The sequence below is a fragment of the Nicotiana tabacum genome, chromosome 2 (genome assembly GCF_000715075.1).
Source record: "Nicotiana tabacum cultivar K326 chromosome 2, ASM71507v2, whole genome shotgun sequence".
NCBI lineage: Eukaryota > Viridiplantae > Streptophyta > Magnoliopsida > Solanales > Solanaceae > Nicotiana > Nicotiana tabacum.
The window spans coordinates 19,075,931-19,093,713 of NC_134081.1; the positions used below are offsets into that span (position 1 = coordinate 19,075,931).

General features: G+C 35.8%; 2 protein-coding genes across 3 annotated transcripts; one reads left to right on the forward strand and one right to left on the reverse strand.

Moving 5' to 3' along the window:
• The first annotated feature begins 5,059 nt into the window (after nt 1–5,059).
• On the forward strand, nt 5,060–9,364 carry LOC107800612 (uncharacterized). 2 transcript variants are annotated; one of them, XM_016623809.2, is made up of 12 exons: nt 5,062–5,387; nt 6,388–6,499; nt 6,617–6,690; nt 6,767–6,813; nt 6,909–7,059; nt 7,151–7,195; nt 7,265–7,469; nt 7,558–7,619; nt 7,701–7,801; nt 8,177–8,231; nt 8,305–8,352; nt 8,993–9,364. In XM_016623809.2, the coding sequence occupies exons 1-12, from the start codon at nt 5,201–5,203 to the stop codon at nt 9,169–9,171; spliced, it is 1,266 nt and encodes a 421-aa protein (XP_016479295.1). In that variant the 5' UTR covers nt 5,062–5,200; the 3' UTR covers nt 9,172–9,364. The 2 variants fall into 2 exon arrangements, with proteins under 2 accessions (XP_016479296.1, XP_016479295.1); XM_016623810.2 differs by lacking the exons at nt 8,177–8,231; nt 8,305–8,352; nt 8,993–9,364 and adding an exon at nt 7,893–8,069 and having other exon boundaries at nt 5,060–5,387.
• Nucleotides 9,365–9,440: 76 nt separating this feature from the next.
• On the reverse strand, nt 9,441–10,512 carry LOC107800613 (light-harvesting complex-like protein OHP1, chloroplastic). Its single transcript, XM_016623812.2, has 3 exons — nt 10,287–10,512; nt 9,721–9,843; nt 9,441–9,626 (listed from the first exon to the last, which is right to left on the reverse strand). Exons 1-3 carry the CDS (start codon nt 10,446–10,448, stop codon nt 9,558–9,560), a joined length of 354 nt encoding a protein of 117 aa, XP_016479298.1. The 5' UTR covers nt 10,449–10,512; the 3' UTR covers nt 9,441–9,557.
• Nucleotides 10,513–17,783: the final 7,271 nt, after the last annotated feature.

The window sequence follows — 17,783 nt, forward strand, 5'->3', positions numbered from 1 at the left end:
CCGTTTCTGAAGCCAAGGGTCTACTAGAAATAGTCTTCCTACCTCACACAAGGTAAGGGTAAGTTCTACATAAACCCCAACCTCTCTAAACTCTACTTGTAGGAACACATTCTTGTTGTTGGATGTTTCAAACCATTTGTATTATTCCTTCGTGACAATGAATGCTAATTTTCTTTAAGAACTTTTCAAATATGCGTACTTATGTAATTTTCGAACCAAGGACAATAGGCGCAAGTTCGATCAAACTAGAAATGCTTTATTTTCTCAATTTTACCATCCGTTTTACAATCGATAGAATAATAAGTTATAATCTTTTATTTGCATATATTCATGTCATGACGAGAAAGAATAGGGAAAAAAAAGGAAAATGCATAAGTACCCCTGATTTATAGTCGGATTTCCAACTACACATTTTATCTTTGCGGGGATCTTATTACCCCCTGAACTATTTTTATGTGGAATTAGTACACCTTTCGTACTGATGTGACAGAAGAGAGTGTATGCCACCCTCCTCGGGAGAGTGAGAAAGAGAGAGAATGCGGAAATTTTATTTTTATAACATTTTTATAAAATATACTATTTTCTATCTTTTCGTTTCTCTTGTTTTTTTTTTCTTTTCCTTTTTTTCCTCCAACTTTGTTACTTGTAGATTGGCCGGAAATTAGCTCCGGCATTCTCCATATTTTCCGGCGAGATCGAGTTGAAAATTTTATTCTTTCCTCTCCATATTTCACTACACTTTATAGAGGATTACTATTATTTGTAATCTCTTCACTCACTACTTTTAAACTTTCAATTGCGGTTTCTTTTCGAATGAATAAGTCATGCCTCAAGATCAATTTCCGATTAAACCCAGAAGAAGCCCACAAAAGATTGAACAAGAGGAAGGGCTTAGATTGTTAGTTGCAAAAAATATTCTCGCCATGCACGTCGTTCCCAATTGGGACTTTGACCTTTCACTACTTCAGGTAGTGAGGTGGGAGGAGGGAGGGGAGTCCTATTTTTTTAATTAATTAAATTTACATAAAAGAGAGAACATGGAAGAAGGATTTAGTTGTTGATTTTTGATTGCCAAAATTGTTTTTAGGAGCTCACTATTTTTCGATGTCCTTCTTCAACCAAAAAGGTTTGTTGCTTCACTTGTGGGTTTGGAGAAGAAAGAAGGTGGGATATGTGAAAAGGAAAAAAAGAATATTCAAAAAATATAAAAAGTGAGTTGGGAAAAGAAGTAGATGGAAAAAAACAAGAAAAAATGATTTTAGTGGGAAATACATGTGTCAGGGGCGTGTATTTCACCACAAAAATAATATGTGGTAATGTGTGATGACCCAAAATGTTATCTTTAAATTTAATAATTAATTTTGTATTCTAAGACCTCGAAAAATATTATTTATCATTCCTCGACTTGTGTGCGCAATCCGTAAAATTTTCTGGAAAGTTTTTGTGTGAAAAATGGATTAAAATATGAATTAGAGCTTTAAAACTCAACTGTGTTGACTTTGGTCAACATTTTGAGCAAACGGACTCAAATTAGTATTTTGACAGTTTCGGTAGGTCCGTATTGTGAATTGGGACTTGGGCGTATACCTGGAATCAAATTTCGAGGTCCCTAACCCCAGATATGAAATTTTGATGAAAAAATAAAAGTTTAAGTTCAAATAGTGACCGGATGTCGAATTATGTGCAAACAATCCGGGAATAGAATTTTGATGATTCCAACAGCTCCGTATGGTGATTTTGGACTTAGGAGCGTGATCTGAATTTTATTTAGAAGTCCGTAGTGGAATTAGGCTTGAAATGCCGAAAGTTAAATTTTTGAGAAAGTTTGACCGAAGGGTTGACTTTTTGATATCGGGGTCAAAATATGATTATGAAACTTTGAATACCTCGGTTATGTCATTTATGACTTGTGCGCAAAATTCGAAGTAAATCGGACATGATTTGATAGGTTCTGGAATCATTTGTAGAAATTAAAATTTTAAAAGTTCATTAGGCTTGAATCTATGTGTGATTCATGTTTTAGTGTTGTTGGATGTAATTTGAAGGCTCGACTAAGTTCGTATGATGTTTTAGGACTTGTTGGTACATTTGGTTGAGGTCCCGGGGGGCCTCGGGTGAGTTTCAAATGGTTAACGGATCAAATTCGGACTTAGAAGAAATAACTGAAGTTTCTACCCTCTACTGCATTCGCACCTGCGAAAATTCTATCGCAGGTGCGAGCTCGTAGAAGCGAGCCTGGCAAGCGTAGATGCACAAATGGACTATGGGGCAATGGTCGTAGGTGCGAGGGAAATTCCGCACCTGCGTGTGCGCAGATGCGGAGGGACGCGCGCAGAAGCGGCCTGTGCAGGAGCGCAAACAGGCACGCAGATGCGGGCAAAGGCGCAGATGCGGGACTTTTTCCGCACATGCGGTTGGCGCAGAAGCGGCCAAGTTGCCACATATGCGAAAATCCCTGGACAGTACAAAAACAGAGTGGTTTCGAGCTTTTGCTATTTTTTGGGCATTTCAAGCTCGGGTTGGACGATTTTGAGCAAGGTTTTTACGGGAAAACTTGAAGTAAGTCCCTTGTGATCATTTCTACTCCATAATATTGAATTATCATCAAATAATCTGACTAGATTACATATTTTTGAAGTATAAATCGGGGGTTGGAACTTAGGGTTTTGAAAATAAGATTTGAAACTTTGAGGGTCGAGTTGGGGTCGGATTTTGATAAAATTGGTATGGTTAGACTCGTGTTTGAATGGGCTTTTGGATTTTATAACTTTTGTCGAGTTCCGAGACGTGGGTCCCACGGGTCATTTTTGAGTTAATTTCGAATTTTATTGAAAAATGTAGTATTTTCTTATAGAATTATTTCTATAAAATTTGTTGACTGTATCGAATTAATTATGACTAGATACGAGTCGATCGGAATCGAAATCGAGGAAAAAGCATACTACTTGGTTAAATTGGAGCAAGTCGAGGTAAGTGACATGTCTAACCTTGTGTGGGAGAAATTTTTCCTAGCATTGGTATTAATTGTAATGTGATGAAAGTCGTGTACACGAGGTGACGAGTGTGTACACGGACTAAATGTGAAGGGTTATATTCTTAAATTGTGAAAATCACTGTTGCGTATTAATTAATTTATTAAATCTTATTATATTCTCCATCATTGATTTGATTTGTATACTTTAAATTTGCTTGACCTTTTTCTGCTAATTATTTTACCTGTTTGGTTGAAACTTGGTTTCTTTTATTCTGTGCATTATTTGAAATTAATTTTCTTTAAATTAAATATTATTAATATGAAGTATTTGACATTTTAAATTTGGTATTGAAGCAACGTATTAAAGATCTTGAAATATTATTTTGCTAAATTATTTATTCCTGAATATTTTTGTAAGATTTTTGTACTCATTGTGATGGAGCCGTGGGCTCTTTATTGTGGAAAAATATTATTGATGATTTATGTTGGCATGAGCCGTGAACTCTTTATTGTGAAAAAATATTGTTAATTTATTTTGACAAATTAAAATATTTGGGCACTTGAAGTGCAAATTGTGATATTGATACGCATGCGGTGGTATAAGGTCTGAGTATTGAAACGCATGCGGTGAGATAAGGGTGGCTTGATACGCATGGCTAGTAGGGGGAGCTACTAGAAGTCATGCGGTGTGATAAGGATGGCTAAAACGCGGGATTCTATTTCGAAAAAAATATTTTCTTAAAAATAAATTGTGTAGGCCTCGCGGTGAGATAAGGAAATGAGATATTGTGAATTTATTTATGATTTGGGACTACGGGGCGGTACCTCGGTAGTGCCCTTGTTGATATTGATTTATGACCATAGTTGCCTTCGATTAATTGTTGTGATTTTCATAAAGTTGAAAAGAAATCTGTTTTGATTCCACGAGATATTATTTATAATTATTTGGTGTCATTAAATGTGACATACTATTTGATTAATTTTCATAGTCATTTTATCTTATTTAATTATTTAAATATTTTTCTATGTCATTATCTATTCTATAGTACGGCGACCTGACCTCGTCACTACTCTACCGAGGTTAGACTTGGCACTTACTGGGTACCGCTGTGGTGTACTCATACTACGCTTCTGCACATCTTTTTGTGCCGATCCAGGTACATCTTTCCAGTCTAGACGTCAGTGAGTTACATGCGCACGGAAACTTCGAGGTATATCTGCCAGCGTCCGCACACTCCGGAGTCTCCTTCTATCATTTTATGTTGCTTCCTTATTTTTCTTCTTTAGACCTTGATGCATAGAAACATTGAGAATAAATTTTTAGAAGCTTGTGACTTATTTCTACTGGGTTTTGGGAGTTGTAATTATTTGAATTATAATTTATTTATTTCAGATATTTATAATTATTCCGCATTGATAGGCTTACCTAATTTTAGAGACTAGATGCCATCACGACCTCCTACGAAGGGAATTTGGGGTCGTGACATAATGAAATTTCAGGGTGATACTAATACCATTTAAAAATATTTCAGAGGAATAATAGGACTCCCGCAAAAATAAAATGTGTAGTTAAAAATCCGACTATAAATTAAGGGGTACTTATATATTTTCCCAAAAAATAATACTCTAGAAGACAACAAGTAGTAAAAATTGAAGACATGACAGTTAGTTAGTAGCTAGCATTTTCCTTATTTCACACTTCATATGAACATAAATAGGCATTGAATTTAAGAAAAAGAACTAATTTTTAACTTAAATATATCATAATATTTGTATGACTTAAAAATTTGAGATCTCAATATTAGAAACACACAAAACATTTTATATTTTAATCCATGTACAATCATCTCTATAACCGCATCGTTATATAACCATCATTCTCTATAAAAGTCAAGTTCCTTTTGTAATAAATTTTTATGCTATGTTATAATATATATTCCGTATAATACTACACTCTGCTATAACAATAAAAAAACGAGGCTGCTATGTTTTGACTGTAATACAAAACATTTTTTTCAAGAGAGAGGATAATAATGCCATGGTATTTTAAAATTCTTTACTCTTCCAAATATAATGTGGACCTGAAGGGGAAAAAGAATTACTAGCACATACTGAGAAGGACAAATCCGCCTAAAATGGTCACAACCCCAAATTCAGACTGAAAAATAGTCTCTCTTCATCTGATAAACCCTTCGAATAACTTAGGGTTTAGGAGAAGCAGCTACTATGCTTAGAATCGGAGCTAAGCTCTTTAGAACTGCAAGAATTGGTGGCTCTGTTTTCGGGTCATCACAACTGCCACCCCCGAGATTCTTCTCTATCAACAATAATGTTAACACTAGTTTCAAGACCAACCCAGTTGCTCTTCAGATGATCAATTACGCTCTTTCCCTTGCCCGTTCCCAAAAATCAGGTCTTTTTTCACTATACCCATCTGATGAATTTGTGTCTTGAGTTTGTTTTGTTGTTGTAAATGTGAATTTCCTTTGATTTTACATGTTAGTCTTAGTTGCCTGTTTTCAATTCTTGAGTCTGATTCTGTGTTTTGTAATGTTTGTTGAAAGAAAGGTGACAGAAGCAAATGAAGATTAATGCTAAACGCTCTGTTCAGATTAGTTATTTTCTCCTGCACAAAGTTATTTAATGGAAAGACTCTGCTAGGATAAAACCAAGTCTTATGAATTCCTAGTTCTCTCTTTTTTAAGTTTTGGAAATTCACTCTAATCTAACAACTTATTAACACATTTCGCGAGTAATTGGTTAGTCTTACTTATTATAGGTATAGACTAATAAAGGCATCAATTCATTTCTTTAGGAAGAATTGCTTTCTAATGGAAACAACAGTCAGAATTTTTCAAGTGATACCCTTTCATAAATGAACGTGTCTTTTCGGAAAGAGACGAAGCGGTTTTGAAATTTGTAACCTACCATATATGAGACCGAGAAATCCGTCTGCGGCCAACCCTTATGACGAACCACAGCTTTTGAAATTCGGGGATAATGGACCCGCTACTCTACCATTCTCCACTTAAATACCAGGCTTAGTTCACATGATGCAGAGCTCGAACCTGTGACCTAAGTCATAAATCCCTCAACCTTTTCCACTTGAGCTAAGCTCTGGGGGCGGTCGACCATATATAATAATTGTTAATGTGAATTTGCTTTAATTTTCCAAATGGTGGTGGATGTTCATTCCAAAAATCAGGTCTTTCACTTTTCCCAAGTCATCAAGTTCATGTCTTGAGTTTGATTCTCTGTTTTAAATAAGAATCTGCTTTGGTTCCCGTGTGGGTCACAAATGGCCTTCTATAAAATCAGGTGTTTTTACTTTCCAACTCATCAAGTTTGCGTCTTAAGTTTGGTTCTCTGTTGTAATTGTGAGTTTTCTTTGATCTTCCATGCGGGGTTCGTAGATGAATCATATGCGCAAGCTCAATTGGTACTTGAGCAGTGCCACTCAGCTCAGCTGGATGAGAGTGCTAAAGGATTGGTTTTGCTCGCCATGTCAACCTTATTTTCTGAAAGGTTTCATACTCTTAATTCTATTCATACTCTTAATTCTATGGTTATTTGCTTACAGTTTTGACCGACTTGTAAGTTGAAGTTAAATTTTTTTATTCTCCTTTGTGGGTGGAATTTTAGAGGAAATTTTGGTGAAGCCGTTGAGAAGCTCCAGAAAATTCAAGATTTAGGCTTGTCATCTTTAGCTGTTAAAGGTAAAAACTTGTGGAAACTTTTGATAAAAATCATAGTTTGGAGTTCCCATGGTAACGATTAGGCATATGATTGCAGTTGCCGCCTCTGAAGCACTTGCTGGGCTTTATCTAGAATCGCATCAAGTAAGAGCTATTGAACTTCTGATGTCTGCATGAACTGACTTAGGTTTAAAGTTTTATATATTAAGGAAAATAAGCAAAATTTTCTCCCATTTTAGGATGATGCTTCATCAGCAACTTCAGAGATATGCTTGCAACTGCTGGAAACCATAAGGCTAGAGATTGGTGGTGGCGGATCTGAGTTTTTGGAAGCTCGTGCAAAGGCATTAAAGGGGCTGGTGGAGTTGGTCCGTGGTAACGTTGAATCAGGTGAGATATCTATAGTGGTTGAGCTTTTTCCTCTGCTTTCTGTGTTATCCTTTATTTTTAAGGTATTTAAATTTGAGCTGGTTCATTTCAGCCCAGTCATTCTTTGAAGGAGCTCAGGGTGATAAAGGTTGCTTTGGTAAGGATTTGCCTTGTGAGACATCACGGATGACATAGTTCCACAATTTATTGATATCGTGATGTATAGGCAACGTTGCACTATCTTATGGTGAATTCCTTCATTGTAAGCGGGATTTCCAAATGGCGAGGGAGTTATATCAAAAGGCAATGCAGGATGTATCAGAATGTAAAGATTTTACCAACCCACAATCCTTATCAGCTTGCAACATGAATTTGGAGGAGACTTTGTTAGGAGCTACTTGTGCTTTAGGGCAGCTTGAGGCTCATTTGGGGTGAGCCTATCTCTTAATATGTAGCTTTCCCTCTTAAATGCATATAATTCTCTAATTTTCCCTCATGCACTGACTTTTCTGGTTGTAGGAATTTTGATGATGCTGAGGAAATACTGACTGCAGCGCTGAAGAAAGCTGAAGAGCGTTTTGGTTTGATACATCAATTTCTCTGCATGAGCGACAAAATAATTTGTATTCTTATTGATTTTTTATTTTATTTATGTGATGCAGGTAATTATCATCCAAAGGTAGGTGCTATTTTGACCTGCATAGCTCTCATGTATCGGCATAAAGCAGCCATGGAACGGTCAAGCTCTCTTTTGATTCAAGAGGTCTGAGTCTATGCTCAAATCCATTATAAATATCTATACACCATGTACCTTTACCGTCTCTTTTACCTTTGCAACACCTATGCAACTTCAGGCTTGGACAAATCGCAGAACGTTGGAGAAGATTTTGGGATGAATTTCCAAATATTTAAGACACATGGTTCAATGGACAGAATTTGGGTTTATTTCCTATATGATTAAGGCGGTGTTTGTTTAGGATTTTTTTTAATGATTTTGAAGAGCTCTTTCAAAATATATCGCCAAGAAACAGTTTGCTTCAAGTGACCTGAATCCAAAGATTTAATGAATGACCCAAGTATTAGAATTCTAATAGTTGAATGTGAGAATATCTCTCTCAAAAGGTTTCTTTGAATGCAGGGACTCTATAGAAGAGCAATTGAAGTGCTCAAAGCTCCACCCTTGGAAATAGAAGGTATGAGGAATAATTAAAATTTTCCATTTCATCATGCGGAAGTCGATAATGACCATTTGATATCTTTTTACAGGTGTGGAAACAAAACTGTCCAGAAGGGACATACTTGCCCTTGCAAGAGGTAGTCATTGCTTCTGAAATATAGTGGATCTTATTTACTTTTTATCTGCATCTTTTGTGGAGCTGTTTGACTCTTCAAGAAAGTCTTCTTTTATACCAAATTACAAGACTTTCTTCTGGACAAAAAGTTTATAGTAGTAGCAAACACTGTGTCTTTACCGTTTACGGTAAAGTGTCTCTCTTTCCTCAACCCCTGCTTCCCTCTGGCAGCCTAGTTTCCGAGTCTTCATTGAAAGAGACAAGCTATAGATTGTAGGGGTTAGCATGTTCCCAGAACGTTGTGCTTTGAGCAAAGTAACAGATGCATCAAGAATTCCGCTGCAGCGATCAGTGGAAGTTTTGTTTGTACTTGAATGGTTGATCTTAGGTTTAACAGTTTGATAGCCTCTTCTTCAAAATGGTTCTGTTTAAAGAGGCACATCTGTGGTGTCGACTGTCGATAAGATTGAAAGCTTTCATTTATCCACTTTCCTTCCGCATGCTGCTGTTCTTATACAAGACTGCTGCCTACTTTGATAAGTATCATGGAATGACTTGTTGATGTACTCTGGCTATACAGAAAGTGCAATTTAGTTCATGTATATAAATTATATGGCAATTCCATGCTAGTGCCGGGATCAAGTTGCTTGGTTGTTGTGCAGGTGGGTATGCAGAGACGCTTATCGTGCAACAAAATAGAAAAGCAGAAGGTGGAAAAATGAAGCAGTGGGCTGAAAAGGCTTGGACAAATCGCAGATTGGCACTTGCCGAGGCACTAGAGCCATTCGAGTCATCACCCAAGGTGGCTGTCATAGATACTCGAATCAGCCGGGTCCTGTAGTTTCCTTTCTTACATGTTTTCTTCGGAAAGTTGAGATGTATTATGGTCACAACTAACATGTATCTATATACTTCTGTCGATATAATATGCTCTTTATGAGTTGCAATATTAAAAGTTGATAATTATGTAAGCTTCTAGGTAGTACACCTCTGAATACGTTCGACTGACTCCGAATCGTCTAAAATTTTGTGGGCCCATCAGAATTTTTTTGTGATATGGAATGATTTTAATGTTCTCTAGGTTGAATCTGAATTGCTTTTCCACATCAATTTCAGAAGGGGTTTCAAAATTTTCTTGAATTATGAATTTATCACACTCGTACATTACTGAATACATAGTCAATAGAATTGGAGTCTGTGTATGAAGAAAGTAAACATATAAAACGATTATAGTGGAATATCAAGGCCTTTCCCAATATCTACGCCAATCATTTGAAGAATTCCTTTGTTGAAAATCTGAAAACAGGAAAAGGAAAAAAACCCACAAAGATCATAATACAGTACTTAGAAGAGTAACTAAAATCACATACTAATAAAGATATGTACTTACCAGTTCCACAATGAATGTTCCAATAAGACCAATCATACAAGCTCTAGAGTTCCATATCTCGGCTGTCCTTGTAAAACCCAGAAATGGTCTGCTCAATTTTGGTACTTCCTTTGGCAACTCCACCTACGCCACATAATGCAAGTTACAAGTTATATATACAAACAATTCTGAAGGTTCCCTCTGTACACTAGAACCCAAAGAGAGAACAAGAACATCAATTTTCTTAAAATTTTCTAAATATTTTGTACCTTTAGTATTCTGGGTTAAGAATTTAATATACTTGCTAAAATTTTAGTAGCTTTATATACCTATAACTACCTGTCAAAAATGCTGAATTCGATTGAACTGCATTCGCCTCTGGTAGTTAGTAGAGCTAGGGACATGTTTAATTGGTGGTCTTAATCGAACGATGATATTTCTATTGTTATACGTACGCTCATGTCATTATGAGTAAGAATGAAAAAGAAAAAAATTAGGATAATAAAAATGTGTCATTTTTTGTGTACAAATTAAGAAAATAATATCATATAAAATGAAAGGAACTATATAGATAGTAAAGAACATACTCCGGTAGGAAGTTTTGCAGCCTGAATCTTGAAAGAGGCCCTTTTAGTGATTTTCAAGTTGGGATTAAGGGGGAGAAAGAATAGCTGATTCTGAGAATGAGTTGCAGGGATTGCTGTTGAGAGGAAGGAAGATGAGAGTGCAGGCGAAGTTGCAGCTGCCATTGTTTCAGAAAAGTTGCAAGAAAATGCACGTACATACCATTGTGTTCTTGTTTTCTGTTACCTTATCAACAATTTTGTGGTCTCCAAATTCTGATAAGTGGAATTGCCGTTTGGGTCCTACACCCACGTAGGTGTCTCGCTTGGCACCTCATATTCTTTTCTCAAACATTATTGGCTCCCTTCTTTTTGTTTTAGAAACACAATAATAACTTGAAAAATAAAAGAAACTGTCCAATTATATGCGACTTTTCTTTTACTATAGACAGTACTATCTAAGACTAAGAGTAATAGTTTTGGATGAGAAAATATCACATGATAATTTAAGTTTAATTAAATTTCTAGAAGCTAGATTTTAAGAAATGACAGATCTACTCACTGTATTAATACGAGTCGAATCTGGTGTATTATGCCTTTTCTATTGAATCCTAAAAATTGGATAAAAAATAATTCTTGAATGAGGCGAGGGATGCGATTTGATCCTTTAAAAAGAAGGTCCAGCCATAAAGGGGTGATTTATTATTGAGAAAGTAAAAAGAGGTTATTCAGTAGTCACATCGCATGTTTCATTATTTTTCTTCCATTCCATCTTATAAGGAAAAGGATATCGAATGATCGATTTACCATTGAGAATATTAACCCCAAATAGACCAATATTGTATTTGATAAGTTATGTGCCTTTATATTTTGATGATTTAACAAACTTCATATGAGAACCAGATAGGGAACCTGATACACAACCTCAAAATGCTCAGAACAACAAGTCACATGTCTTACACAAGTTCCAATAATATAAGTCAAAGAACCTATAAAGGGAACAGATAGAGATCAGTTCCTCCGGTCACAGTACAGGTCAACTCATTACAGTTGTTAAAGTTGCTACATTATTGCACTATACCCGCAACAGTGCAACAGTCACTTTATGGAGCATGCTGTGTACCGGATATTTACTTATATCATCTCAATGACCTCATTTATATATTAGCAACATGAGGCAAGGGAAAACAAATTCTTGCAAAACCTAAATCATTAAGTGTCTCTAAAGTGTGTTGCCGCCTTCATTGACTCCAAGGCTTGAAGAACAAATGTAGCAACATAACAAAGGACTAGATCTCAACACTGAGTTCATCGTATGTCCTTAGTATTATTGTATCTTTGTTAATGTTATTCACTTGTAATTCCTACTCGGCTTAGTTAGAAGCACCTTATAAGATATCTTCTGTAAATCATAAACCGTGTGTTTGTGTTTGGCTAGAGTTAGTCAAAGTGGTGAACTTTGTAATAAAGTTATTACAAAGAGGATTGCAATAGAGTTATTGCAAGTAGGTGAGGGATTAATAGTTTAATTTTTAGGTTACAATAAGTTGTAATCTAAAGTTACTCGGTTAGTGAAGTTGAAATCCTACGAGTGTAGGCCGTGGTTTTTAATCCCGTGAGTTAGAAGTTTTCCACGTAAAATACTGTTGTATCATTTACTTACTGTTGTATATATATTCTGGGAGAAATCATATTCTTTATACAATTTGGTGGACTCTTTATTTACATCAGAATTGTTCTAACAACAACCTTAAAAACTTGTATGAATTACATAAAATATGGAGTATTAAACATAATTATATCAAATATTTTGAGAAATTTCTAACAAGAAAATGTCACCATTTAAACGTGGACTGATGGAATATAAGTTAACCAAGAAAGGAAAAGATCTAACTATGCAGAGTAAATTTTGTTCATAATTCAACCTTATTACCCTTGAAAAATAAACAAATTTGCTCATCTTTTCTTCTGTTTTCCTCTTGATATTTTTGTTCTTCATTGGCAAATTAAGAAAAACAAATAAAGATTAAAATTTCAACGGTTGAATTTAAGAAGACAAGAATGAACCACGTAACCTCTACTCCAGGGGGCCACGTAGCCATTTGGCCCACTTCTACAACTGCAATTGCTATAAAAGTTCACGTTGCCATTATCTCATGCAACTAATTCTAGCATACCTGTATGTATGTCTTTGAGTGATCTTTTTAAGATATAAAAAAAGGGGAACGTTACACAAATAGTCCGGCAGACTTAATATTATTTTTTTTTTGTCGATATATATATATTTTATATATTGATTATATGTAATTATACGTATATTATATATGAATTATATATATATTAAATATTCACCGGCTATTTATAGTTTAAGAAATTAGGTGGGCGGCTATATGAGTTTATTCTTCTAAAAACAAATCTTTATTTCATTTGAGTTCATTTTTCAGTTGACTCGATCTAAAGTCATTAACCTTTATGCTCTGATTATAACAAATAATGACCAAAACGGAAGATGACAAATTCTTGCTCTTAATGTCAAATATTGGAAAATGAAGGGTTCAAATGTTGAGGTAATGCTCAGATTATATGTTAGAAATACTAATTTTGGTAGAAAAAATTTAGATGATTGTTTGGTTTGGTTTTCAAACAAATGTCACCAACATATATTTCACTAGAACTTTTTAAAATACATAAGTTTCTATGCGGCCTGTGTAATTAAATAGAATGATCGCATTATGAAATTGAAGAACCACGGCTAAAAAACTGTCAAAAAACGTCCAGAAAAATCGACCGAAATCGGTCGGAATCGAACAAAAACCGACCGATTTTCGAAAGTTTTCAATTCTTCGAAAAAACAATGTTCGCTAACAGCTATCGACCGCAGACGGTCGATATTTCCGAATGAAGTTGGTCGGTAATTTTCAACGTACTTTGACCAAATATTCTAACACAAAATAAACTTACCGACATAATTCGGTTGGTATTCTTGAAAATAATTTTTAAAATTAGCGTCCGAATTCGTTCGGTATTCTTGAAAATAATTTTTAAAATTAGCGTCCGACTTCGGTCGGAATTTTAATTATTCATTTTTTTTAAAAATTATTCAATTCCGACCGAAATCGGTCCGTATTATTAAAATATTTAAAATTTAAAATAAAAATTTCAACCGAAGTCGGTCGATATTATTAAAATATTTAATATTTAAAATAAAAAATTCCGACCGAAGTCGGTCGGTAAATTTAAATTTCTTGGAAATCAATTGAACATTTTCGACCGACTTCAGTCGGCAGGTGGTCGGTTTTCTGGGTAAGGTTTTGGTAGAATACAACTGTTTTATAGCTGCACCACCTGCCAACAACCAATCACCTATAATGGAAGTATTACATTACCACCATTCAACCAATAACAATAACAATAACAAGAACCATAACAAGAACAATAACAACAATAACAACTATCAAAACTATATTAACAAAACATCATCTCCATCTCAACTAAACTATATTAACAAAATATCATATCCAACAACAAAACGTTTCACAAGTTAAAAGTTCAAACATCATTCAATAAGTGTTTTGTACTACATCATCTCCATCTCCACTACTAGAACCTTCATCGTCGGCATGATTCGAAGGATCACGACGAGAAGGAGACATATTTGGGGAAGGCTCACGAGACCGGGGAATGGAGAAAACACCACTAGCAAGAAGATTGGCCAGTTGACCTTGAATGACATTAAATTGTTGGTCCCTCTTTTCTAGCTGAACTTGAAGGGTACCAAATTGTTTATCTCTCTTTTGTTCTCTAGCCTTTATCTCTTCAAGCTCTGCTGTCAGCTTTGCGATCTTCATCTCCATAGACGAGAAAGTAGACCTATCAATTACCTCGCCCTGGGCGGAAGTCCCTATACCTTGCAATCCAGCCCTGTAGCGCCGAAATTTTGACCACCGACAATATCCAACCATATCTGCTACGCTTTTTCGTCTGAAAGGGGTGGTTGCTCGCCTTGCTCATTCGGTAGCAAGCTCTGAGTGTACTCTTCCATATTAGTCTTGTAGCGACCCTTTATTTAGAAGATAGAAAATTATTAATTATATAATATTATAAACATTAATTTCAAGTTATAGTAGTTATGAAACTTACATATGTAATCTCCGCCCAGTCCTCGACCCATCTAGTTGGATCTGTCGGTGCCTTCTTCTTCCGGATGTGAGTCTCCATGAAGAACTCATCATGAGTTATCTTCCTCGCATATTTTTTTCCCTACAAAAATATTAAAACATGTTAACTAAAATAAAATATATAAATATAGTTCGATAAAAATAAAATTAAATATTTTAAGAAATTACCAGAAATCTACTCGCAGTCCCCATGCTCCTTGCATCCACACAGTACAAGGAACCACCCTTCTCAGATGCTCGAGCCTTCTTTTCATGTTCACTCCTCTTCTCGAATTTTTTAGTAGTCCACCGCCTCAGCAGATCCTCCCACATGTGCGGTAGAACCCATGAAGGCTTCTTGCTCTTCTTCCGAGCAGAACAGAAGGAATCAGATAGTCTCTTACGGTGTTTGAACTCAAAATTTGCAAGAATGACACTGTTATGTCGGTCCTCCCAGACACACTTAGTCTGTAAATGAAGCGTGTAATGTTAGATGAAATTATTATTAATATAATACTTAAATAGATAAGAATTGTATTAAAACCTTAAATTAGTTAAAAATTTGCTCTACGAGCTCCGGTGAAAATTCACTCCAAATCGCATAGGGTGCATCATACAACCGGCCAAGAGTTTCAGTGATTATCTTTGTAGTCTCATGACTAGGTATGAATCTGCAACATAGCAATTACATTAAATAAACAAGACTAGCAATTATAATTCACCAAAAATAAAGAAGTAATAAATAAATCTTACCCATTGCCCTCAGGCCTGATGATCATCCTATGATAACGATCATACCGCATTTTCTCTGGATCATCATCCTCCCATGAATCTGAAGCGTGCGTAGAAGGGGAGGCATCTGGCTCAGCGCTACCATCCCGAAGGCAAAGTCTAGAAATGCTAGGAGACAGACTCGGTGGAGAGGGAGACAGGGTCGCTGATGAAGATGGATGCGATCTAGACCCCTGCTGCGATCCAGACTACTGCTGCAATTTGGGTGGCTGAAATCTAGATGGATGCGATCCAACTAGTAGTGAAGCAAATGGAGCAGATGACGAGTATGTCACCACATGGCCCTGTGACTACTGACTCGATAGACCCATGTAACTATATGCATGATCATGTGGAGGAAGCGGGGTATAGCCCTGTGGTGAAGAATGGTAAGAATACTGCTGGGAGGGTGAATGGTAGGTAATCTGATGAGTAGATGGATGTGATGGAAAATATGTGTGCCTAGAAGATTTCTGGCGGCCATCAGCAACAGAGGGATGCAAGTGTGGAGTGGAAGGAAGTGAGGGTGTAGCACCATCCTCAGATCAATAGGCCTCTTATCCTTTATAGACCTACCTCGACCCCTACCGGTCATCTACATAAATTAAAGAAAATGTCAGAATTGAGAATATAAATCTATAGAAGTTGAGAGCGCTTGAAAAAACTAACATGCTAGTCATCTTCGAAGTATCCTTCCTCGTCCGAAATTGTTTTCTCTTCACTTATTTCATTTTCATCAGCTGATTCTTCGTCCTTATTTTCTATGATTGTTATTTCCTCTATATCAACTTCTTCTAATATGCACTGAGGATGCTCCTAGTCATTTTCTAACTGATCATTCACCATTTGGTTAACACTTGAGGTATCATTTTGGTAAGCAATATCTAGCCATTATCAACTTTCACCCTACCAACATGCTTAGTTTTAATTACAACCAACCAATCAGCCTTATACCTCTGCAATGGATATGGAGCATAATACACTTGCCTAACTTTTTCTGCAATTATAAAAGGATCATAGCGATCATACTCCCTCCTTTTATTAACCTCAATTATGTTGTACTGCGAGTGTACATTTGTACCTCTTCTAGGTGTTGGGTCAAGCCACTTGCATAGGAAAAGTATGATATTCTTATTTGGCCAACCTGAATATGATAATTCTAGAATCTCTTTGATCATACCATAATAATCATTTTCCCCATCCTGGTTGCCTTAACCACCTTTGACACACACCCCAATGTTATTGCTTTTCTTATACTTGGAGCATTCTTCGGTGTGAATTTTGTAACCATTCACAAAATACTTAGACATAGTTGTAACCGTAGGTGCAGGTTCCTAAGATATATCTTTCAAAATTGATTAACATTGTTGTTTAGATTATTGACCTACATGTAGTGTTAAATAAATCACAAGTGAGCAAGTATATTCACAAGTGACCAAGTATGTATATTCACATGTGATAAAGTATGTAAGATGCACTTACACACTGTTTAAACTATGCCTCAAATGTAGAATATACAACATCATGGCCAAATTGACTCACGATGTCATTGAGCGACACATTGAAAATTTTGTTAGTTGCATCAACCGAATTAAATAGTAGTCCATATAAATTAATCTTACGTCAACACTTACTTAAGAAAGGGTTGAACTTCTGAACAATTTAGAACACATAATTTGAAATCGATTTGTACTCCATACTTCTTAGGCCCCTTTTTGATCGATCTTTAGAACCTCAGTCTGGTTGATTGAATATGGACATTGGTGGATATAATGGATCATTCTCAATCACGACATTATGCCGATTGGGCCTATTTCTAGCACATGGCACATGATTGTCGAAGTAGTAAGAACAAAAATGGGTAGTTTCCTTTGCAAGATAGGCTTCATATATGGATCATTCAATCCTATTCCTCTATTTAACAAATGATTTTCACTTGCCGATAGTCCTGCACATTGTCATATTAGACGATAACGTTAAATATAATTACAAGAATGAATCAAGATTTGATCATTACCTCTCGAATGGATACATCCACATGCATTGAACCAGCCCTCCAAGTAGCGCCTTATGTACAAGGTGAATTGGAAGGTGTTCCATTATATCAAAGAAACCACATGAAAAATTCCTTTCTAGCTTATGATCGATTACAAGAATTTTCTGATTCATTTGAAATAGGTTTTCTTCCCTTAATATGGTAGAACATAAGTCTTTGAAGAACAAACTTATCTCTATGATGGGTTTCCAGATATTTTCAGGCAAACCACAAAATGCAATAGAGATTAAGGTTTCTATGAAGATATGACAGTCATGACTTTTCATATGAGTTAACTTTCCTTCAACCATATTGGGACATTTTCCCAGGTTCAAAGCATAGTCCTCTGGCATCTTTAGGTTTGTAACCCACTTACAAATCTGTCGTCTTTGTTCCAAAGTGAGTGTGTAGCTGGCCTTGGGCTTGAACACCTTACCATTATTCGCATACTGCAAATGTAATTCAGGCCGCCTGCAATATTCTTGTAAGTCCAGTCTAGCCTTCAGATTATCTTTTGTCTTATTCTTATCATCCATCACCGTGTTGAACAAATTGTCA

Bases quoted from the DNA above. Each gene is read 5' to 3' on its own strand.
- LOC107800612 (XM_016623809.2), top strand. From the start codon at position 5,201: ATGCTTAGAATCGGAGCTAAGCTCTTTAGAACTGCAAGAATTGGTGGC. The intron at 6,814-6,908 runs GTAAGAGCTATT...CTCCCATTTTAG, and splicing joins TTTATCTAGAATCGCATCAA to GATGATGCTTCATCAGCAAC. The intron at 7,060-7,150 runs GTGAGATATCTA...GGTTCATTTCAG, and splicing joins CCGTGGTAACGTTGAATCAG to CCCAGTCATTCTTTGAAGGA.
- LOC107800613 (XM_016623812.2), bottom strand. From the start codon at position 10,448: ATGGCAGCTGCAACTTCGCCTGCACTCTCATCTTCCTTCCTCTCAACA. The intron at 9,844-10,286 runs GTATGTTCTTTA...TATGTGGCGTAG, and splicing joins CTGCAAAACTTCCTACCGGA to GTGGAGTTGCCAAAGGAAGT. The intron at 9,627-9,720 runs GTAAGTACATAT...TCCTGTTTTCAG, and splicing joins GAACATTCATTGTGGAACTG to ATTTTCAACAAAGGAATTCT.